General features: G+C 40.8%; 1 protein-coding gene across 2 annotated transcripts in view; it reads left to right on the plus strand.

The window, feature by feature from the left end:
* The first annotated feature begins 4,590 nt into the window (after positions 1 to 4,590).
* IGF2BP2 (insulin like growth factor 2 mRNA binding protein 2) overlaps positions 4,591 to 24,017 on the plus strand; it is a 160,673-nt gene continuing 141,246 nt past the window's right edge. For both annotated transcript variants that reach the window (XM_007451388.1, XM_007451387.1), the window contains exons 1-2: positions 4,591 to 4,839; positions 6,417 to 6,477. In XM_007451388.1, coding sequence (XP_007451450.1) covers positions 4,662 to 4,839; positions 6,417 to 6,477 — 239 coding nt within the window. In that variant the 5' untranslated portion in view covers positions 4,591 to 4,661. The remainder of the gene's footprint in view (positions 4,840 to 6,416; positions 6,478 to 24,017) is intronic.

Genomic DNA, 24,017 nt, shown 5'->3' on the forward strand with positions numbered 1-24,017 from the left:
CTCTCAAGGTTGTGGCCTCTCCCGTTGCAGAGCACAGGCTCCGGACGTGCAGGCTCAGCGGCCATGGCTCATGGGCCTAGCCGCTCCGTGGCATGGGGGATCTTCCCGGACCGGGGCACAAACCCGTGTCCCCTGCTTCGGCAGGCAGACTCTCAACCACTGCACCATCAGGGAAGCCCTACAGTGTGTTTTTGCTCTGGATCTTTTGTGTTGAGCCTTCAGTAAACCCCTTCAATCTGGAGATCCATGTCTTTAATACTGGAAGGTTCTTGTTTTTGTTGTTGTTTTTCTGGCATTATTTTCTCTGTTCTCTTTTTCTCAAACTTATTCTAAATCAATGTTTGGATTTAATTTTAGGTGTGGAGCAGATTTTTTTTGTGTCTCTGTGCCTTTGCATATGCGATTTCTTCTACCTAGGATGCATTTCCTCTCCCATTCCTTCTCCTATCCTAGAAAATCCCTACTTATCTTTCAAAGTACATTTCCAACTTCAGTTCTTCTATGGTGATCCCCTCTCTGATCTTAGGCTGAATAAGACATCCTCTCCTCCTATACGCTCACAAATCTTTTCTGGCGCCTCTAATGCCAAACTATAATCTGTTTATACATCTGCCTCCTCCATGATCATAAACTCCTTGAGCAGGATGATGTTTATCCATTTCTGGATCCTCAGTGCCTAACACTGTGTAATGCCATGAATGAATGAACAAATTCAACAAGAGGTGAAAAATGAACATTTCTTCCTCCTGTATGTTAAGCGCCGTGCAAGGTAGGTACCATCTCATACATTTTCACTTAATCCTTAGAGCAAACCTCAGATAATAACGGTTTATGCAACAAATATTACCTGGGTTCCTAGTACATGCCAGGTTTGATATTGGTGAAAGGATGAAAAAGCCAAGACCTCAAAAAGACTTTTTTTCTCATACAGTTTTTTTAAATTGACATGCAATTCACATATCATAAAATCCATCTGCTCAAAATGTACACCTCAGGGGTATCACCACTAGACAAGATATTTTTTTATCTGTATAAAGGAAATGCTGTATGTATCCTGGGGTCAAGTCAGAAGAGAAAACAGTTTACCAGGGGAAGAAATGCATTCCAGGGAAAAGGAGCAGTATGTGTAAAGGAGTACAGCTCTGAGATGGCCCAGTATTTGGAAAATATGAAAAGTGGAGGGGAGCTGGAGTTTATAGTGAGCAAGTAGGTTGGGCTATTTTACAAATGAGAAATCTAAAGTTCAGAGAGGTGAATTAACTCAACTAAGGTCAAACAATTTCTCTTCTGCCAACTTGGGAAAAAGTATCTAAACAGTTACCCCACCACCAATCATTCCCAACAAGCAGGCAGGTGCTGACATCACCAAATACTGTATTATCAAATACTGAATTGCCTCCAAATCCTTTAGCCTTCCAGGAAATAGGCTTCATTTTCTCTCCCAACTCCTTGTATTACCTAGAACCATTGGCCACAATGACCACCACAATTAGTTGAACAAAAACATTTCCACTGTGGTTTTTTTAGACTCCAAAGGTTAAGGCCACCACAGTGATACTATCAGAAGGTGCTCTGTCCATGGACAAAATATTGGTCATGAAAGTCATGATGAAGCCTTAATACTTCATGAGCTCTTTGTTAGGCTAACATGTGTTTGCCAATCATATTTAAAGCCCTCTGTATGACCATGAAAGAAGTCTATTTTTCTGGGCTTGTTTTCCTACTTGCAAAGTGACATTAAGAAATCTTGTCCCAGTCAGCTTACCACCATCCTGCCCAAAAGAACCATTGGAAAACCATGAGGATCTGTACTGTTTTGAAATTCTTGAGGAAAAGGTCAATATATACTTTTAAAAGTAATATGCCTAATATAAGAATTTTCCCAAATTTCTGACCTCAGCGCAACATTCATAAAATTTTTGCTTATTAACCTTAAATTCAGCCCGGATCAATCTCTATTTCATCTCTCTGGGAAGGGAGGAGGTAGGGGAACTCAGGAGAAAACACGTAGAAAATAAAGTTTTGTCAAAAGCAGTGGCAATGACTTCTGGATTTCTGTTTTGCATTCGGAGGCTGTTCCATTCTCTATCATGTGAAAGAGCAACCAACTCTGCCTCTTCTAAGATAATGAATTGTGGGTGCTACAAATCAGAGGTGTGGTGGAAACACATCCCCCATCAGTTACCTATCAAGCTCTTCTCCAGCACTATGTTTACAAACCACCAGCAGGACAGAAGACACAAATTACAGCAAAGACCAGTTATTTTTCAGAAAAGAAATATGAAAGTGACCTGGTGAAGCAGGGTAGAAGAGTTCACCAGAAGCCAACTCTGCCAAGAATCTTTAGATGCTTGCTACCCACTAGAGAATCCATGCTAAAGTGTTTGCAGGTTTGCAGTAGGACCAAGGAATTGACACGTCTGAAAATATTATACACAAAAGTTTTACTAACCTTTCAGAGACCAATTATCCCTGCCACTCTTGTTTCTCTTTTAGAATGTGCAGTTTTGAAATACTGGAAGTAAAATAAAGCAAATAGTATGAAGGTGATCATACCAATTATCTCTTTCCCCACAAGGAAATATTTTAAAGCTCATGAGTTCCTGAGGGAAAGAAAAGAAACAAGCATTAAGTGTGTGTCCACTGTCTCAACACACTACTCAGTTATCCTTTGTGTAGCCTTCACAACAGCCAAGAGTTGGTCACTTTATCCTCTCTTTATGGATGAAGAAACTTAGGCTCAGAGATGCTGGACCACTACATGCCACAACCCTGAGGTCTGAATCCTAATCCGAAAGACCTTCCACCGGCGTTTCCTACACAAGGATCACCTGCGAGTACTTACAGAAAACACAAAATCCAGGCTCACAGTCAGTCTTCAAAGGAAGGGGCCAGGGAACGTGTATTTTTTTTTATTATTTTTAAGAAGCCGTGCTCCCTCCACCCACTTAGTCAACAGGAGAGCTTGAGAAAGAGAGCACTTCACAACCCAGCCAGGAGACCATCCCTACATTTGTGGCTTCTCCAGCAAGAGACCCTCAACGCCCTCAAAATACATAAATAAATAACCAACCCACACTTCTCCTGTCAAACTATCACCTCTCCTAAGGCCCCCAGAAGTGCAGATCTTGGAATCTTCTTCTGCCCCTTCGCCTCCGAATCCTGACCATTTTTTTCTTCCCTGTAGAACTTCATTTCCTGGCTGGGACCAGGCTCTAACCACCAGACTTCCAGCCGAGCCCCGGAACTCGCAACCGGCCTCCAGTCTGTCTGGCTCCTTCCCTAGCCCCTCAGCTTGGGCTGCTCTCATCCCAACCCTGCCTCTTCCGTCGGTCACGTTGTTTCCTCCGCTTGGAAGGACCTCTTTCCTCTCCGGGCCCTTCCCAATGCTAGGGGAACTCCTACACCGCCTGAGCGCCTCCACTTCCAATCACCCTCGCCTCCCACCACCCCGGCGGGGGTACTGAACCCGGCCTCGAAGCCTAGCAGCAAGCGTCTGTCCTCCCGGCCGCAGTCCTTGCCCCCTCCTCGCTCGCCTCCCCACCCGCCACCTGGCTTCGCAGCGGTGGCTCGGGAAGCCCTAGGCACTTCCCAGAATAGAGAGCAGCTGCCAACGTCAGGCTGCCGCCGGCCGCGAGGTTCCGGGCGCACGCGGTGCGGGCGGAGGGGACGTTGCTCCGCTCTGGCCTTCCTTCTCCCCTCGCGGGCCGGGAAACTGAGGCCCAGGGCCGGAGCAACTTCCCCGGAGTGCAAGGTCCGTGAAGGCCCGGTCGGTCCTGGGCCCCAAGCGTCCCGACCCCCGTCCGCGCTCCCTCGACCACACGCGCCGCCCGGTTACCCGGGAGAGTGGGGCGGGGAGCGGGTCTCTGAACGAGCGCTCCGCCCGGGAACGCGCAGGGAGCCGGACTCGGCCAACTCGCCGCGAAAGTTGTGGTCTCCCAGCCTGCCCTCGCTTCTCACCTCCGAGACACACCTTCCCGCCAGCCCTGCAGCCGCGCCCTCACATCCGGTCCACCTTGCGCACACCCCTTTCCACGCTCTCCCACAGCCCCTCGCCCTCCTACGCCTGCGGCTCCCAGCCGCTCCCCCTCGCGCATTCCCACCCGCGCCCGGGGCGCGCCTTCCCCTCCCCCCCGCTCGCCCGGCGCCGCAACCCGCTTCCGCCCGCCCGGCGCGGGGCAGAAGTCCCAGTAGCCGCGCGGAGCGCTTTGAGCGCGGGGGGCGCGAGGCGAGGGGCGCAGCGGCGCGGGGCGGGGAGGGGGCGCTCGCTCGCTCACTCTCGGCTGCGCACACGCCCGTACAAACTCTCACACAGACACACGCGGGGTGCGCTGCCGCCGCCCGCCGCTGCTCCTCCTCCCGCCACCGCCTTGAGAGGGAGAGAGGGAGGCAGAGAGAGCGCTTTGTCCGCGCGCCGCCGCCCGGCCCGGGACTCTGCCCCGAGGAGGCAGCCGCGCCGAGTCCCCGCCTCCGCCTCTGCCCCCGGGCGGGCCGGGCCGGCCGCGGTGGGGGGAGCCAGGCTGAGGGTGGGGGTGGGTGGCGGGCGGGCGGAGGGCGGGGAGGGGGGGCGGAGGAGGAGGAGGGGAGACGAGGGCAGCGGAGGAGGCGAGGAGCGCCGGGTACCGGGCCGGGGGAGCCGCGGGCTCTCGGGGAAGAGACGGATGATGAACAAGCTTTACATCGGGAACCTGAGCCCCGCCGTCACTGCCGACGACCTCCGGCAGCTCTTCGGGGACAGGAAGCTGCCCCTGGCGGGACAGGTCCTGCTCAAGTCCGGCTACGCCTTCGTGGACTACCCCGACCAGAACTGGGCCATCCGCGCCATCGAGACCCTCTCGGGTGAGCAGTCGGCGCTGTCCCCCTCCCCCCGCCTCGCCCAGCTCAGGCCGGGACGGCGCCCGGAGGGAGGCCGAGCCCTGCGGGCGGCGCCCGGCGGGGGCTTTAGCGCCCGCACGTTCACTTCCACGCACCAGACCTTCAACTCTCACCGCCGGCCCGCTCTTGGGACGGCCCGCTCCCCTCCCCCCACGGCTCCGGACTCACCCCTTGCCCTCCCAGCCGCAGCCCTGGGGCGACCCCCGAGCCTCCCCTAGGGTTCCCGAGGCTCTCTCGCTCTCCCGGGGCACCCCTTGTTCCTCCGGCTCCCCGAGTTGCTTTCCAGAGTTCCCCACCCCCATCCTTAGAGAGCCCCCGTCTCCCCTTCTTCCCTGACCTTCCCGTCACCCTTTTTGTCAGGGACCCCCCCAAACCCTGAATGTCCTTCTCCCTTGACCGGACCTTACCCCTTCCCGTACCTCGTGCCCAGGACCTCTCGCCCTCTGGCGTCCCCTGAGCCGCACTCTCCTTTCGAGCCCCCTCCCCAGCTCGCCCCGCGGTCCCCCACTTTTGGCACCCCCTCGGCACCACCCTGACGATCCCTTCCGAGGTTTCGGGGCTCCCCCCACCCCGCCTTTGCACGACGGCACATCTCTCTCGGTCCTCTCCCGAACCTCAGTCCCTTCTCGCTTGTCTCTCAAGCGCTCCTATTTTTCTCTGAATTTTTTGTCCGATTTTATTGAGAAGAACTCGGGGCTGGGGGCTTTCCGCCGCCTGTCCCCCCGCCTCCCGCTCGGCCAGAAGCACCTTTTTACGAGGTGCCCTGTCTCAACTCGGTGGGGGCCCGGACTGAGAACCGAGAAAGAGGCGACCGGGGGGCCCGCGAGAGCGCTGGAGCCCAGACGGGAGACGGAGAGCGACACACACACACACTCGCGCGCGCGCGCACTCACCAACTCTCCCTCCCGCACACGCACCGCTCGGAGCCGCGCTCGCCCCCAGGCCACGAGCCTGCGCCCCCCGAACCTCGGCCCGGCCAGAGCCCCTTCCCCACCGGCGCGCGGGGTGGGGGCGGGGCAGCGGCGAGGCCAAGGTGACCAGAAGCAGGCGGGGACCCGGCTCTCGCGGAAGCGGCCCCCGGGGGGCTTCGGCGTGTCTCACCAGGGCCACCAGGAGGAGAGGGCAGGGAGGGGAGAGCAGCGGAGCCTTCGGAGCCCGGATTAGCGCAATGGAGAGGTGGGGGCCCGGAGAGGAGCGGGGCCGCGCCAGCCCTGCAGCTTGAGTTTCAAATGAGCTCATCCTTTCAAATTGGCGCCGCTCTTTATTAAATTTGTTTTTCCGGTAATGCCACCCACAGCTATACCTGGGGTCGGGATCCGGGCTCGCACCCTTGCCACCTCGTCCCGGTGAACAAGGCGACATGGGGCGCCCACCTTTTTTCTCCACTGGGAACCAAGTTTTGCCCAGCTCGAGCAGGGTAGGAGACCCCTTGAGGGCGCCCGAAGGCGGAGCCGGAGCGTGGAGTTCTGTGCGTGCCCCTCCTAGCCCCCCGCCGGTTTGATCGCAGGAAGGTTCTGAGTGCTTTAATTTCTATTTTAAAGGTAAAGTGGAATTGCATGGGAAAATCATGGAAGTTGATTACTCAGTCTCCAAAAAGCTCAGGTAAATATATTTTGCTTAGTTTTTTTGTGTGATTGGTCTTACGTCTAAATAAAAAAAAATACACTCAGTTTTTAAAAATGTGCTTGTATAGTTTTTTTTAAAAGGCGTTTGTTTGTTTTTGTAGTGGAGTTAAAATAGTTTAGAAAGCTACATTTTTTACTTTCATTATATAAGGTGTTTACTGTACTTGGAAAATATCTGGTGCCTTATTGGGGGTGGGTGGCGAACACTAGCTGTGTTAAATTCGCTGGGACCGTTTAACTTGTTTATGAAAACTTGCCTCCCACCCGCCACTCCCACCCCTGCCCCCCAGCACAATGGCAACAAATGCTTGTCAAGACTTCCTGTGAGATGTTAAGAGTAAATATTTACTGTGTCAGCTAAATTGCTTAACTAAACTTCGCGATTATTGCGATTAATTAGTTTTCTGTTTTAGATACCTTAGTGTTGAATAATAAAATAATTCAGCAAGGGGTCGATATTTTTGCATAGTGCTTTAAACAAGTAGGTTGTTTGGATTAGGTGGCAGTTAAAAGCCAGACTCTTTTAGTCACAGAGACTACTGAATATTGCTTCTGAGCGTTTTCTTGTTGTTGTTGCTTTTAAGATATGTTTGAGGCTAAACAAATATCACTGTGAAATCTATAATTATATTTAAGTGCACTGTTGTTAATGAAGGACTAAAAAGTTTTGTGGAGGTTGTATTTCTCCACAGTGATTTGCTTACATGAGAATGTCTGTGAGGAGAGAATGAGGGAGAACATCTTTGTTTAAAGTTTATTGTGGACTTTAAATTTGGGCCCTTTATTACTCATTCTAGATTTTTTTTCTATGTGTCGTAACTTAGTTTATATCCCATTCACATACATTTCTTCACCATTAGTCATTAAGTAGCTGAATTGGAGACTCTAAGTGAAGTCTTTGACTTACCACCTTTACAGTTTGTGATTCTCAATAGTGTAACCATTTACTTGATTTTTGCCAGGATTGAATAGATTTTAAAACAAACTATCCCAATTGTTAAATACATAGATGTTTTGCTTAAAGGGTTTCTAAAAATGTGTGCACATTTCCAGATATGTTTTAACTAAGCAACAGAATATCTTTTGTTTGCCAACGATTCCAGTGGCATATCAGAAAACTACTTAATAACTTAAAAAAAAAGAGGTAAAAATTATGATTTGCAGTTTCATGTGTAATATTAAACTAGTTCTTCTCTGTAGGAAGAAATGTAATGTGCAACTGATTAATTTTTAAATTAAGTATTTTAAGTTGGTATGCTTTTCTTAAAAAAATTTTTTTTGCTTGAGAAGTCGAAGTTGAAGCTTTTTGATACATTAACTATTTACTGTAAGTTGAAATTACTCATCTTATAACTCTTGAATATTGGATGAACATATTGAACAAGGTTTGAAAGAAGCACCCAAAATATTTGATGGGTTATGTTTCTATAAATATCTAATTCTGTTGGCTGTATAATTGTTTTGAGGGGTTTTTTTGGTTATAATTAGTAAAAATCGGTAGAATTTTATCTTTGGTTAGTTGGTGTCTCATTTCATGTTGCAAAGTATATTATTTAATGTTGCAGTGTAAGTGAAATACTAGTTTATCTAAAGTTATTAACGTCTCTTGAAACTTCTCACAAATATATTACGTTTTAACTTTTTTCTTTCAAAATACAGAGGTTATTTGCTGTTAGCTGGTGGGTCATTTAGATGATTTTGCTGTGTTTATATAAGAGTTCAGAATTAAAAGCTTGTCCCAAATTTTTAGTATTAATTAAATAAAGAGCAATCTAGGACTTATACAGCTCTATTGGTACATGATTTCTTTGAACACTGTGGGTAATATGAAATACCTAGGAGGTAGATTGAAATGCGCTGTGTATGATTCACTACTCTGAAGATGTCTGACATGCCAAATGTATGCATAAGCTGCTGCTGTAGAGGGCTGCTTCATTTCTGATTGGATAGCTTTGATCTTTCTTCCTTTCCTTTATTAGTTTAAAATGCAGAAATTAGTTACTGGTACTGCAGGCTAAGGGAGAGAGAGCTGATGCCTGGTGTTGTGTACTGAGCTCAGACTCCTGGGAGGAGGCAGCTGTGTGTTCTCATGTACAGGGCTCCACCACGGAGGGGACTCTCAAAAACAGGGTACTGTGACATTTGAAACCAAAGCTTTTATGTTATATGGTGACTATTTTGGTGTTCTTTTATTGCACTTCTATGAAAATTAACAAGTTAAAAGTACATTTGTTGGCCTTCAGTCAGTTCTATATGTGGTTTTTGTGTTAGTAGAAGTGAAAATGTGAAGAAAACAATTCATCCTCATTGCTTGCTTACTTAAAAAACCATTCCACAAGTGAGTGCTCATTTTCTTTATATTGTTCTGATTTCTTTCTGTTCTCAAGAATCAGTTTTACTATCTATATTCCAAATAGATTTTTTTTAACCTAATGATACTTGGGAGAAGATGTTTTTTATCTTAAGTTATGAAAATATTGGCATGCCATTTGCTTACCAATTGGATCTTTTGTTAAATATCATTCTAGCATTATTTTATATGTGCTGTTTTTGTAGACAGACTAGATAGTATTATTTTCTCAGGGTCACTTAAAAGTAGAAAACTCTTTTTTCTTTTGCCACATGTGCTTCATTCTTATTAAATGCAAATTATTGTAATGTAAACCATGTACAAACCATCTATTTTTCTTACTTTCTAAGTTGGCTTCAGGCTCTGTTGAATAAAAATCTTTGATTCTTTTTTCTCTATTCGCATTTCTTGGTAGCATATATGAATCAAAGATTTCTTAAGGGAGAACAAACAGACAAAGGGCTGTAAAAGTTGTGGAAACTTCCTTGATAGAAATTTCATTTTTGATGTTGATGAGAATTTAGTTTTAAAAAAATTTATATACTATATGTATCTACACACATGCACACACACACACATTGCATAAATTGTTTTGAGCTAAGACATACGGTAACCTGAATGTGCTTTGTAACTAAAGTTGAATGATTCTGTGAGAAACTAAACTTTGAAAAATGCAATTTCTGCCCACTTCTAGGAAGTAACTAAGTGGTGCTAGACATGCTTTCACTGAGATGGTGAGAATACTATGAGGTAGTGTAGGAAAAAGCTATGAATTTGTCTTTCATGAGTTAAAAATCAGTAATTGTGTTCTCTCCAATGCAAATGAATTTGGTCTCCTATAGGAATGTTAAAGAAAACAGTATCTCAATTGTGTTTTGCTTGTATGTACTACATTGTGTATAGTTGAATTAAATACCAAAAAGAAAAAAAAAAACCCAACCACCCAACCTCAAGCCCTCCCTGCAACAAAGGCTTTTGATGGATCAATTTTTAATTTTGTAACAACAGAAAAGACTTTATTAGGTTAAAATCATATGGTACCCTATTTCAAGAATTTGTTGAATTAGAAATTAAGGCCTGGATTTAATTGTATAGATTCTATGTGTGGATATTTTACATATATATATATGTACACACACATACACACACACACATATATATATATTACTCTAAGGTTAGTTTTGATTTGTCTTTGAGTTGGGCATTTAGATTCCCATTTTTAAAAAAAGGCTAGTAATTTTTTTATGCGGTTCTAGGTAATGTCATAGAAAATTACACATTTTCGTGACCTTTAAGAGATAAGTGTTGGGATTAAAATAGAAGCAATAAAGAAAAAAATTACTTGGTAATTCAGGTTTAAAATTTTAGTTTGTGTTTTTAAAAGACTGGTCATTGTTTTTTACGTTATTTGGTTAAATATTAAAAGCCATTGAAATCTACAAAGCGAAATAGATGTTATATGGGGCTTGATTTTCCAATTTGCCAATTCATATCAATTTTAAATTATATTGTAGTGATTTATAAAAGTACTAGATGGCTAAACACATAAACGTTAATTCTAAAAGGTGATTTGGTGTTATGTAATACATTTGTCAAATTGTGTTTTTTTAAATAATAATGTTTCTTTGTAATTATGGCTGGGTATAAGATGACCGATAAGGGATGGTCTCAGAGTTTTGTTTTTTATTATGTTAGCCTGAGATTATCATTTATACAGAGAAGATGAGAGAAGATTAATAATATTTGTAGAACACCTTTTATACATAATGATCTGAAGTACAATATATTTTCTTTAAGAAGAAAAATTTTAAAGGATGTTAGAAGATTTAGAACTAATACATATCAAAATCAACATTTCACTATTATTTTGAGTAAATGCTTTTTATTTTACAGAGGTTGTTCCAGTTTTTTAAATGGGGGGAATGTAAATGACATTGAAATGTGCATAAAAGGGTAGTAATTTGGCACATTTATTAAAAGTCAAAAAGTTATGAAAATCAGATTCCTGTAAGAACTATTTATACATATTTGATTCTTTCACCTTTCTAAATATTTGCTGTCTACTGCTGAATCACTCTTCCAAGTCTGCTAATGAAATCCTCAAAAGTAGATGAGCAATTGGTCAGTTGTTAGAGGACATAATTTGAGTTTAAGTGCATCAATGTGTGTGGTTCAGCGGGGTGTGTGCACATGGGTGTGTGTGTGCGTGCACACACGTGCGTGTGTGTTTTATGGGAGACAGTAGTTTCAGACAGATGCTATCAAGAGGGAAGAGGAGGATATCTTTAAATTAAACAACCAATGTTCTGGATTTTAGTCCTGACAAGGCAAATGAAAATTGCTAGGTGTTTGAACCTTGTGGTAAATAAAGGGAGTCAAGTGCAATAATATGTGCCTTGAGTGATGCATAACTCTTGCAGGTGGTTAACCTTGTGGGAGCCAGGGCACAGACACCTGTAGTGGCTTCTTCAGTGAGCATGCTACTGGAAGGACCATTCTGTGGGGAATTTACTCTCCTTCACTTTTGCTTGGATGTCCCCTCTCACTAAGAGAATTGGCAAGTGATTCTGTGTAGGCTTTGATTTTCTATAGAAGATTTAATATTTGAATATTCATTTTCATTTAGAAATTCTATACTGTGGAAGACAGTGTATTATTTTGCATAACAAAAGTACTCTGAGAGAATCAGTTTCATTAGAAGAAGCTGGTTTGAGCTGGTTTCTTTGGAGGCTGTTAAAAAAGTTGAATAATAAATTTCAAAAATATATTTAAAAAAATTACATTTAAATGCCACCAAAATGTCTTCAGTGTTCTTATTGGTGTTGAAGAAGAAAGTGGTGGGGTTTGGCTAAACCAATTTTTTAAACCAGCTTTCTAAAAACTTTAGTCAAAAGCATAATTTCCAAAAGTTATGATTAACTTCTTAATTTGAAGAATGGGAGAGTTCTGTTTAACAAAACTTGCCCAAGTAATTTGTCAGTCAAGGTTTGTCCTTTTTACACTCAAAGTTCAAATTAGTTTGGGTAGTCATTCAAAACACTATCACTGAAGAAAACATAATAGCAAGTAAACAACAAACACCTACCAGTAAAGATAACGGTCTTTCCTTTCATTTATCACCATTAAAATATTTTTTTAAATCTTTTACTTTATAATTTGACTTCATGCTTACAAACTTGTAATTTTCATTTGGTGGCATGGACTGTATGGGTTCTATTTTGGGCAGCAAAATTGCAGAGTGCTCAGAGCATTATTTTTAAGGTTTTTCTTTTCCTGTTTTGATCATGTACTTTAGTCTGGTCTTTCCATAAAATAGTGAAGAAAAATTATTTTCTTTTACAGAAAAATTCAGATTTTGTTACTTTGGCTTCCAAAGAGGAGGGGGAATATAATTACTGTTTCTTTACTTTCGTTTAGTGTTTGATGGCATGTTGAGGTATTGAATAAGTAGACCAGAGAAAATGGATACTTTTGAATTAATAGCAGGCAGTCAAGTCCAAAATGATGTCCATCATTTAATAGATATGTTTCTTCCCCAAGCCTCTGGTTCTCACTAAATAATAAGCTTACATTTTGGAGACATGTTTTGTTTATTCTTGGATTTCCTATTTATTTATCTGTTCTATACTTTATTTCTTAAAATGTGAAGATTTAGTTAGAATTTTCCCATTCTGTTTATTATCAAGAATATTGCATAAAATAGGTATTTCAGTAAGTCCATTAAATGAAAATTAAAAGTTCTGATGCATGTTTTAGACTTTCTTCTATCTATCTATATCAGAAAAATGTTGCACCTAATGACCAGGATAATCTGTATGGGACGATTGCAATGAGAATGATATTTTCAGTTTTTCTTATTATCATACAATTAATGTGTACCAGCATGTGAGGATTTGCCTTATGGGGGAAGCTTGGACTTCTAATTTTTGTTTTAAATGTGATCAGAAAGGTAATATCATGATTCCATGTGTTGACATGTAAATAATACTAGATAAATGTATATTTATGTGCCTGCATCTCATATTCACATAGTACTGATAATATCTCAGCCTCTTCAACACATTATTTCATTTATTCTAAATAATAATTATGTGAAGAAGAAAGGACAGTTAATACTATTCCTTTTTTTTAGATGAGAAAACTCAGTCTCAGAGAAATTTAATAATTTACCTAAGGTCACATTACTATTAAATAGTAAAGCTAGGGTTAGAACTTCTGATTCTCAGTCCAGCGTACTTCACCTACATTTACTTTGTTTAGTTAAAGAAGTTATCTGAAAGTGTTGTACGGTTCAAAGGTTGCCATTCAAGAGTGATGGAAAGATATAAATATAGATTTGTGAATCACCCTTTGCAATGACCTTATTCTTAATCAATCCAAATGATCTGTACTTTGTTATAGTTTTTAGGAAAAAAATTAGAAACAGAGGTCATTTTTAAATTACTGGCAGTATCACTGTGCTTGCCCATAGACAGAAGTGGGGTATGCCTAACCAAGAAGGTTGGATCTTGATGTTGTTGTTACATTGCTGTTTTTAGTGTTTGCGTTCCTTGTGTTATGACATAGGACATTGCCGAGGAAGATGTTTCAGCAGCTGAGCCACACAGATTACACAGGTAGCCCTGGTCAAGGCCATGTGCCACATGGTAAAGGAAAGTCAAGCTCAAGGAATCACTTGGGTCGGTTCGTCCCAGGTTTCAGCCAATCCATTGCTAGAGGGCAGGACTGTTTCGGTTTAAGTGTTTTGCTGGTAGCTGCCAAGTCTTTCCTGAGATTTGGTGTCTCTCTCTCTGATTCACTTTCTGTACAGAATATGGCCTTTGGCCTCTCCTGTGGGAGTGAAATGAATGTTAATAGGAAAGCATCCCTAAAGTTCTCTGAGTTCCTCATTAATGATATAGTCAGTCAAAAGCATATACTAAATAACTAAGCATGTGAAGAACAGTCCATTTCCCCTTAATTGTGAACTTTGCCTGCATTTATCCTCGTTTCCTTTAACTTTTGTGTAGTATCATATTTATGGTGGTGGTGGAAGGGAGGAAGGAATTATCAAGAAAAAGGTAAGTGAAAGAAGATTATTTCCAACTACCTAGGCATTTCATTTCTTTAACTTAGTAGAGCCCAGAGTGGGGTACTGCAAGTTCTGTGGAATTCTGACTCAGAAGATGGGGAAAAGGAAGAAAGGTAACTAATACTTGCTGAGTAGTTAATGTGCTAGGCATTGGACTAGGCCTCGTCCATATTTTTTTGTATGCAGCCGAGAGAGATCTGAATTTCATCCCTTTCACAGATAGGGCTGTAAAGCTTTGGACTCCAAAGCAACTCCTTCTACCCGACCAAACCTGCTTCAAAGAAGCAGTAGGCGTCTTACCCTTGCTTACCATCTAATTTGTATACAGTAACAGCACCCTAGCAATAAAGTAGGAAGTTGTGATAATGTGTACATAGGTAATAGAGTAACTTTGTATGTTTTTCCTAACTCAGAATTAGAGCTAAAGTTTACATGTATACAACAGATATGCTGAGGAAGATAAAGGACTGACTAACTGAAGTTAGTATATTTTTAATTTAGTGTAACTGAAAAACAACTGAAAGTGTTAGTCATAATTTGAAGAAACTTTCTTGAAGTAGACCTATAGTAGAGGCATTAGTAATTACTTAAAGATAAAAAGATTTTTAAAAAATCATTGTGGTTGAAAGTTAAGTGTAAAAAACATATGTATGCAGCGGGGTGGGGCGGGTAGGGAGGGTCTGTATTTTTGCCTTTGGCCCAGATACTTTTTTTCAAATCCTGGAAAAAAACACCTCAGACTTTTTTGTGTAGGACCTAGAGTGTTGCACAAAGTGTGGCATGCTTTCATTTTTATCTGTATATTTTAAAAAGTGTCTGATTTGAAGATGGAAATACGGGATTCTTGCAAATTATCTTCTATAGAGTGGTTCATCTCATTAACATTAGAAAATTTTAAACCTTTTAATTAATTTATGGCTGCGTTGGGTCTTCGTTGCTGTGCGCGGGCTTCTCATTGTGGTGGCTTCTCTTGTTGTGGAGCACGGGCTCTAGGCATGTGGGCTTCAGTAGCTGTGGCTCGAAGGCTCTAGAGAACAGGCTCAGTAGTTGTGGCACACGGGCTTAGTTGCTCTGTGGCATGTGGGATCTTCCCAGACCAGGGCTCGAACCCATGTCCCCTGCACTGGCAGGCGAATTCTTAACCACTGTGCCACCAGGGAAGCCCTTAAACCTTTTTGACAATGAAAGATTCTGAAAGCACAGGGAATAGAAAGATTTGTATATTCTTTTTGATACACTACTTAAGCATATTATGCATTCATAACTTTTTTTGTTTTTTTTTAGTAAATAGGACTTGAGATACAATTATACTACCAGTGCAATGAGATATACAAGAATTTTGCTTTGTAGATATAGAGGTGGTGCTTTTTTGATAAGAATGTAATTTTATGGAAAAAATTTTATTATGAGATGAAAAAATAATGGCTTTTCTCAGTCAAGAGTATTATCAGAAAAGATTTTTATTACCACATTTATGTCTTCTTTTTTACTCTTTCTCTTTGAAAGTAAAGCAAAAAAATATTTCATTGAATGGTGGTTCTGTGGACAGGTTAACCTCAAACCAACTCATGAGATAGAGGCTATTTCGAAAAAGCTTACGTGAGGACAGGCTGTATAGTTCTTGTTATGTGGAGACCTTTTACTTTAGTCCCTCTTGATCTTTGTGATTTTAACAATGCATATTTGAAAAATGGATGTTTTGTTTCTTCATTGTGTAGATAAGGTTTTGGAGTAAAAGTGTTTGTGCATCTTTATATGAGAGAGTCGGAGATAGATGATGAAAGAGTTTAACACTGAAAAACTGGAGTTTAACTTCTTTAATTATTAAGAACGGATGGAGGAGGGAAGCAAGGAAGGAGGAAGGAAGGAAAGAAAGAGGGATGGAGGAAGGGAGAAAGGATACAGGTAGCCGTAGAAGCATAGGTGACTGAACTTTGTCTTGCAGCTTGTACGGTCTGTAATTCCAGAGCATGTGAGAAAGACTGGTACTCACTGGTGGTGGGTGGGAGACAGTAAGTGATTCCATTGGTGGTAGCAGGACCAGGAGTCTCACACAAGTTGTTCTTTGACTTTTAAAAACCCTTAGAGTATGTGGTTGGCTTACCCCACAAACGGTCTTATATTTCTTTCTTTGAGGCCTTGCACTGGCCAGTTCCTCTCTCTTATTCTCCTTCCCCTTTGTACTTCCGCAGGGATGGCTGGGCAGGACTGGAAGGTGCCTGGTGTGTGGAGCCTGCCTCCAGCCTGGTGCCCCCTCGCTGGCGGAGTCTGGGGAAGTGGGGAGGCGTGTGTGTGCTTGCTCAGTGTGCTGGAATGTATGGGCTCTGTGGCTCACACTTCCTCGGAATGTGCCACAGACACGCTCCTCCATGGTCTCCACGGTCCTGGGGGGTCAACCCTCATAAGCTTTTGTGAGTAGTTGAAAACTTGGGATGGAATTTCCCAGTGCTGAAAGTTCAGGCTACTATTTTTCCCCCCTGAAGTGGATTTGTGTTTATTCTTTGTAAAGGAAAAAAATCTACTAACAACAACCATTGAAGAACAGAAAAAAATTTGTGGGTGCGTAAATAACCTGGACTTTCTCCTGGATCCAGCTGTACTCTTTTTTTTCCCCTGTCTTCAGACTGATAGTGATGTCTTCAAATCATGGACACTGAATTTGTAAACTGAGCTCTTTAAAACTCCCCGAGTTGTGTCGCTGCTAAAGATGATGAAATCAAGGATCTTTAGAAACTAGGTTTTGTGTTTTTTTAAATAAATTTAATTAATTAATTTATTTATTTTTGGCTGCGTTGGGTCTTCCTTGCTGCGGGCTTTCTCTAGTTGTGGTGAGCGGGGGCTACTCTTCACTGCGGTGCGTCGGCCTCTCACTGCGGTGGCTTCTCTTGTTGCAGAGCACGGGCTCTAGGTGTGCAGGCTTCAGTAGTTGTGGAGCACGGGCTTAGTTGCTCCACGGCGTGTGGGATCTTCCCGGACCAGGGCTTGAACCCATGTCCCCTGCATTAGCAGGCGGATTCTTAACCGCTGCGCCACCAGGGAAGCCTGAGAAACTAGGTTTTAAGCTTAGATTTTTTAAAATATAGGATTTAATCTCCTTTCTAAGGAATAAAAAATAAACTGCTGGTTGGTCAATATTCTTTAAATTTTTTAGTTGCTTAATATTTTTTTAAAATTTAGATTTTATTTATTTTATTCTTCACTAAAGATTTGCAATGACAAAGGCGCTGGTGGCTCCATTATTTGAAATAAAGACAGGGATTTAGGTTTATGAAGTAGGTAAGTTAAAAAGGAATTTTGTTGTAAGGGTTATAAAAGAATTGAGAACAGGTGGCTGGTTCTAATGTAATTCTTTATACATCTTAAGAGGTTTGCCAGGGAAGAGTTAGCTCTTTGGTTCATTGATTTTTGTATTAATGGTTTGCCGTATGTGTCCATTTCAATAGTGATTTCAAAACAATAATTCTGATATTGAAAATGATTTGTGGCTTTAGTTCACCTATAACAATCATGGTCAAGGTGTTAATACCTGCCTTAAAAATTTCCAGGCCAGAGTCACATGTTTTATTCCCCACAGCAGTGCTTTTAACAGAGTGTTCCACGGAGCCTTAGGATTCTGAGGAGATGCCAAATTTATGGGAAGAGGGAGTGGACATATGTACCTGGGGGATCCTGTCTTCTTACCAGCCTTTCAATTGGAAGACAGCTGCATTCGTTGTTGTTTTATCTATTGGAGTTTGGTCTAGAATTTGGATTAGCAGAGGGGCTTGCTGCTTTGAAAAACAGTTTGGAAGTATCTGTCCTATAGTGTGTGATTCTGGGCCTTGCGTCCATCCCTTCCTTGATCAGGTATTCTAGCAGATGCAAAGCTCTTTTCCTGAGGAAAGTTTAGACCCTGCCTCCCTTACTTCTGTATCCTGTGGAATGGCCTTCCATCTTCTGTCACTTTCGCTTTAGTAACAACTGTTTGCTTTGCCAACTGCATGCCAGACTACTAAATCTATGGATTTTTCTACAATCAACAGCACAGATTGTTTGCCCTTCAGGAACTTTCCAGGGAGCTCCTTGGGCAATAATTGTACTCTAGCTCTTGGCAGAGCCATTAGAGTCAACTGACTTTGTACAGTGATGGGTCTGGTGACATGGGACCCACTCATTCATCAAGAACAAGTTTTTGCTTTAGGAGGTGCAAGCAGGATAGCCTTCCTACCCCTTCTTCACGCAGAGCAGCCCTACTTTTATCTGGTGTGTGTGTTGGGGTTCCATGAACACAGAGGTGATCTTCAAAATATTTTCACCTGGGTAGAGTAGATGCCCAACAAATCAGAAGGGACAGCCATTATACTCTAACGTGCACTTTTTCAGTATCAGTCCTGCATGTATGATTCTTGTTCAAAAACAGGATATTACTTCCAAAAATATTATTTTTTCGATGATTTCTTAACTTACGGCCAAAGACTCCTGGGGGGAGTCCTTATAGTCCTGAGGGAGAGAGGGAGAGGGAGAGGGAGACTGGGACACTGCCCTTTGAGCTCTCCTCCATGCCCCTATGCTTCACCACGCTAACTTCCTGCAGATTGGTCTTCAAAGATTAATGATTTCATAATATGCACTCAAGTTTTATTTTATAGTAAGACTGTTCTAATAGACCACCATATATTTACAGGGGTCCACACTTAGATTCCTGCAGGTGACGTAAGTGGTGGCAAAGGGGGGGTGTTCTATGGAGTGTAGGAGGGGTAGCTATTAGCTCCAACCAGAAGTCAGAGTTCTTATTTTAAATATTTAAATTTTTCAACCATTGAAAAATTTTTGGAGACACTGTGGGAGTCAAAGAAGAGAGCAGGTTCATCTGGCTCATGGGTTGCCAGTTTGCAGTCTCTGCCGCATGAAAGTCTGCATCCTCTTCAAAATATTGTTGAAAACACTGTTATGTTTAGTATCTCTTACCTTTAAGGCTGTCTGTGAGTGAGAGGGGAAAGTCCTTCTCTTGATAAACTGGGTGAACTAATATGTCTCTTATCTAATGATGATAGCTGTTTGGAAGCTCAAAACTAAAATTAGGTCTCAGAGCAACCATCCTTCGTCTAGTTTTCTGGAATAATTATTTTCTCCATTAAAGAGTACCCTATAGTTTTATCTTTATGTAGAGATCTTATTTTGCTTCTGTTGTATTTAGCCATCTAAAATCCTTTGGTAAATATAGAATGTACATATGCTGAATATGTGACACTCTATAAGTTTATATAGTATTTCAGAATACATGTTCAGGGAAAAAAAATAAACCTCTATTTTCATATAATTGGAGGAACATGTTTCCGTATCAGTCTAAATTCTTCTCCAGTTAAACACTAGGCCAACTATAGATAATGTTTTAAACCATTTCCTAAGAAAATACGATTCTCGTATGTCCAGCAAACATTTTTAAAAATAAGAACTTGAGTTCTGCCTATAAATCAACATCTGATATAAGGCAGGTAGTTTGAAGAGCACAGAGTGTACTTGGTAGGAAAGTTTGGTGGTGAAAAAAATGTTCTTTTAAATACGTTTGAAAAATGTTTTGGTTACTGTTGCACTTTCTTGTATTTAAGTTGAGGAAATTGAAAGCCATATGGATTCTGCCTCTGGGCCCTGGGTAAATACTCATTAAGGCCAAACTAAATGAGAACTGCCAATTGCCTAAGGGACCTTTTTTTAAAAAAAGAAAAGACAAGAAAAACAAAACACTTCTCTGACAGTTGGAATTAGCATTTTTTAAATGTATCTTTTTGTTCTATAATTTACATACATAATGAAATAGCCCATTAGTGATCACCATAATGGTGAGGTAAAGCCCTTGTCTTGGAGAACTGTTAAGTTAGCAAGTCATCTATGGTAAGGCATAATAGAGTGGACAACTTGGTGATAGGTAAGTAGATTGAATTGTGAGGTGAGAGTGATGCCATGGTAAAAAGAGAATCTTGGGGAGAGAGTAGCTTTTAAGAAGGAAATCACATTCTGGGTATGTTGAGTTTGATATCATGTGAGATATCCAAGTGGAGCTCTTCTGAAAGCGGCTACTTGATATAAGACTGATAGTTAAGTTAGAAGTAATTATTAGAATTAAAGTATAGTTTTAATAGAATATTTTTTTTCTCAAAGGCAATTTTGTAGAAGCTCTTGATCTTAGAATTTTAGAATAGAATATACACCATGATTTACTGGGGCTTTGAACAGAACTCATCAAGGGGTGGAAAGAACATGGATTTTGGAATCAAAATCAACTGAATTTAGACCCCAACCATGTTGCTTACTAGTGTTTCATCTTAGAGCCTAAATTTCACCTGTCAAATTGGATTCTAATACTAAATAATTAATGTTACTGTGTAGTTTATATAACAATGTATTAACATGCATGACACATAGAAAAAACTTATAAATATTGATTCTTTCTCCATTTATTCACCTTCAGCTTGTACTAGAAGTAAATGCCTCACTCAAGGAAAAAAAAAAGTTAGCAAGTCATTTATGGTAAGGCATAATAAAGTAGCATACAGGATCAGGGAATTCAGGATTTTATATGTCTCCCCTCATTTGTGATGTATCTAAATGGTCATAGGTTCCACAAAAATAGCTAACTCTATTTTGGGGGCTGGTTTTTTGAATTTTAAAAATTTGAAGTTCCATGCGATCTGGGTCTTATTTTTTATTTCCACTGTTGCATCTTGAATGCCTGGAAATAGCTGCTCATTAAATATTTTTGAATGAATTAATTAAAATTTAAATCATAATAAGATATTAATAATTTACTTTTATTTCTTTCCCTCTTTTTCTCTTTTTTTCCTTCTTTATTTTCAAACAGGGCAGGGGGGATAGCAGTTCAAAGATTTTGCTTTTTTGTGAGTGGTTTTTTTCAAACTTTTGACTTAATCTTTTGGCTTAAATAGAATGAAACCTTCACGGATATTTTAGGTATGAAGTCTCTTTAAAACATGAGGTGAGCTGCAAAAGAGCAGTTGTACAGGGCTGCAAAACGAGTATTAGAAAGCAAAGATTTAGATTTGTTGGAACCAGAATAGGATTTACAAATCAGTCTTCTTAAAAAAAAATAAAGATAGGTTAATCTTAGTACTATTAAATTCAGTATGATTACATGAAAATACAATTTTCCCTGTAGATATTTTTTTGTGTATAACCCAAATTGCATTAAACATCTGCTGAGAGTCACAGAAGAAAAACCTGTTGGAAAAAAATGAAAACAGCTGTCCATTGCAAGATAATAGGTGGATACAAGAATCAAACTTAAGGTGTGTTTTTATATAGTAAATCAAACATGATCAGTTTAAGCAGATAGCCTCGAAAGTTATTATGGAAAAAACCGACAAGTACAAAAATGACAGTATTTACCAGTGGATAAGATAATTCATAAGCAAGGAAGAGACTGATCTTAAATTAAATGTTAATTGCAAAGCAAGATGCTGTCAAGTGCTGTGTATTAGTAATCTGTTACTGCATACAAATTACCCCAAAATTTAGCAATTTAAAACAACCAACACTTATTATGGCACACATTTTCTGAGGGTCAGGAACATGTAGCAGTTTAGCTGGGTTGTTCTAGCTCAGCGTCTTTCATGAAATTGCAGTCAAGTTGCCACCCGGGTCTGAAGTCATCCAAAGACTCCACTGGGCTGGAAGATCTGCTGCGAGGCTCACTCCTAGGGTTGTTGGCAGGCCTCCGTCTTTCTCTGCCTGTGGGCTGGAGGTCTCCGTTCCCCACAGTGTGGGCTTCTCCGTGGGTCTGTGCACAGCATGACAGCAGGCTTCCCTGAGTGAGTAATCCAAGAAAGAGTGACACCACACAGCCTTTTATGGCCTAGTTACTGAGTTGCACATTGTCACTTCTGCCTTATTTTGTTTGTTAGATACAAGACTCTAGTTCTGTCCATACTCGAAGGGAAGGGACTACTCAAAAGGTGAATACCAAGAGGTAGGGATCATTGGGGACCATCTAGGGTTGAGTTAAGTCAATCAGGAAAAGTCAGCAAGTGAGAGAGAGATTTGGTTGAGTTGGCACTTATACTGAAAAGAATAATCCCCTTGTATTAATATTTATAATTAGCTCCTTTTGGAGTGAAACTGGAATTCCTTATAAAACAACAGTAACAACAGTTACAGTTTACTGAATCCTTTTATAATTCTTATTTAGTTTTCACAGAACCTTGTAAGTTGAGGAAGGCAGATACTACTATCCTCATTTCATAGATTAGAGAACTGAGGCCCAGATTGTTCAAAGTACTTAGACAGGGTCATATATTCAGTATTTAACCTGACTTGTTTTTCTTTTCTTTTCTTTTTTTCCTCTTTCTGTTCCTTCCCCTGAAGAATGATTTCAGTTACTTCCATTTTATAAAACACAATTTAATTTTTCCCTTTCAGCTATATCTGAAGAGCTGATTTTTTTTAAAAAATGCCTAATTGAGAAGTTTAAAACACTGTTCTTGCAGTATCGATAAAGATGTCACTTTTCTGCCAGCAGCAAGAATCCTTTTTGCTATTTTTGTAACTGGGTGAGGTCTGATTTCTCCAAAATTGTGCCACACTGTGGTTAGCCGTGGTCTACGAGAGGAAAATATATTTACCCTTCTTTAAAATCATTGGTTTTCTAAGAAATATGCTATTTACTATACCAAATCTGAGTAAATCTTTCTCAGGCAAAAAGCAGTGGTCACTTTGATATCAGACAAGCCAGTTCTCTTCCCCACTAATAATACAAAACATCAGGCCCTCAGATCTTTGGTACCTACCTTTGTTATACATTTTTTTCTTGAAGATATTTGCTAGTGTTTTTGCATTGTTGTTAAAGCTAGATATATCCCTGTCAGTGTTGAATGATTCATTCTGTGTGAGGATTGTGCAAAACTCATGTAGACCTATCAACTTTGCCTATAGAATGTCCTAAATTACTTTGACTTCAGTAAAATATACTATTTTAATAGTGATGTCTTTAAATTTTTATTGAATCCCAGTGCTTACTTTATTTCCGTATGCTTACTTTACTTGCGTATACTTCCCATTACACAGTCAATCTTTTCTCTTAATGGTCCTGATAACATGATAGTTAATGTGAAATGAAACTTTAAGGATTTACTATATACAGGGAAAAATATTCAATATCTTATAATCTATAATGGAAAATAATCTGAAAATATATACATAACTGAATCACTTTGGTGTACACTGAAACCAATACAATATTTTAAATCAACTATACTTGAATAAAAAAAAATTTTTAATTCTATTTTTAAAAAGCAAAAAAATTTATATTTAAATAACAGTGTCAAATCTCAAAACACCCAAAACTTTTTTTTTCCCCCAGAAATTTTAATAAAATAAATTTGGAATAAAAAAATAATGTTGATTGTTTCCTTTTGAACTTGTATAGACTGAGGCTCATAGGATGTTAGAGTCCTTTAGGAGTGTCTGCTCTTTAGAAAAGATAGGTGCTTTCTGTATTGTTTAAAAAAACCAATAGTGGTAAATATAATATTAAATTTTCTTCACAGGTTATATATTCTAGTCCATCGAAGTTTATCTTTATCCTTTGCTTACCTTGCTCCCTTTTCTATGCTCTGAGTGAATTGTTGACCTCTTCATAGTTAAGAATCTTGATGCATTTTTCTTCATAAAACAATCAAATGATTATAGTATTAAAAATTTTTTTTTCTTTAGAGAGTTTAGAGAGAACATCCCAACTACCCTCAGTGGAAAGACTGAATTTAAGATTTATTTCAGATTTTTATCACTTTCAAGTGTTAGGAGGTTAAAGGTGAGCATGAACAAGGAATTCTGTGAGCTCAGAGGACCAACTGTGATATGTAACTCTACACTGTTTCTTATTATTGTTGGTTTTCCTAATATTTTGACTGCCTGTGGATATGCACCCAAAGAAATGTATTTTTTCTCATTCTTCCTCAGTGACTTTTCTTCTTGTTGTAATCCCAGCGTTGGGGAGAGGGGACAGGGAAAATCAGAAGCCATCAGCAGGCTGAGCACCCTCAGGTGACTTACTCAGGTCTCAGATAATCTCGGCTTTTCCTCCTTAACTTGCCCCACCAGTTGA

Source organism: Lipotes vexillifer, unplaced genomic scaffold (genome assembly GCF_000442215.2).
Source record: "Lipotes vexillifer unplaced genomic scaffold, Lipotes_vexillifer_v1.1 scaffold513, whole genome shotgun sequence".
Lineage (NCBI taxonomy): Eukaryota > Metazoa > Chordata > Mammalia > Artiodactyla > Lipotidae > Lipotes > Lipotes vexillifer.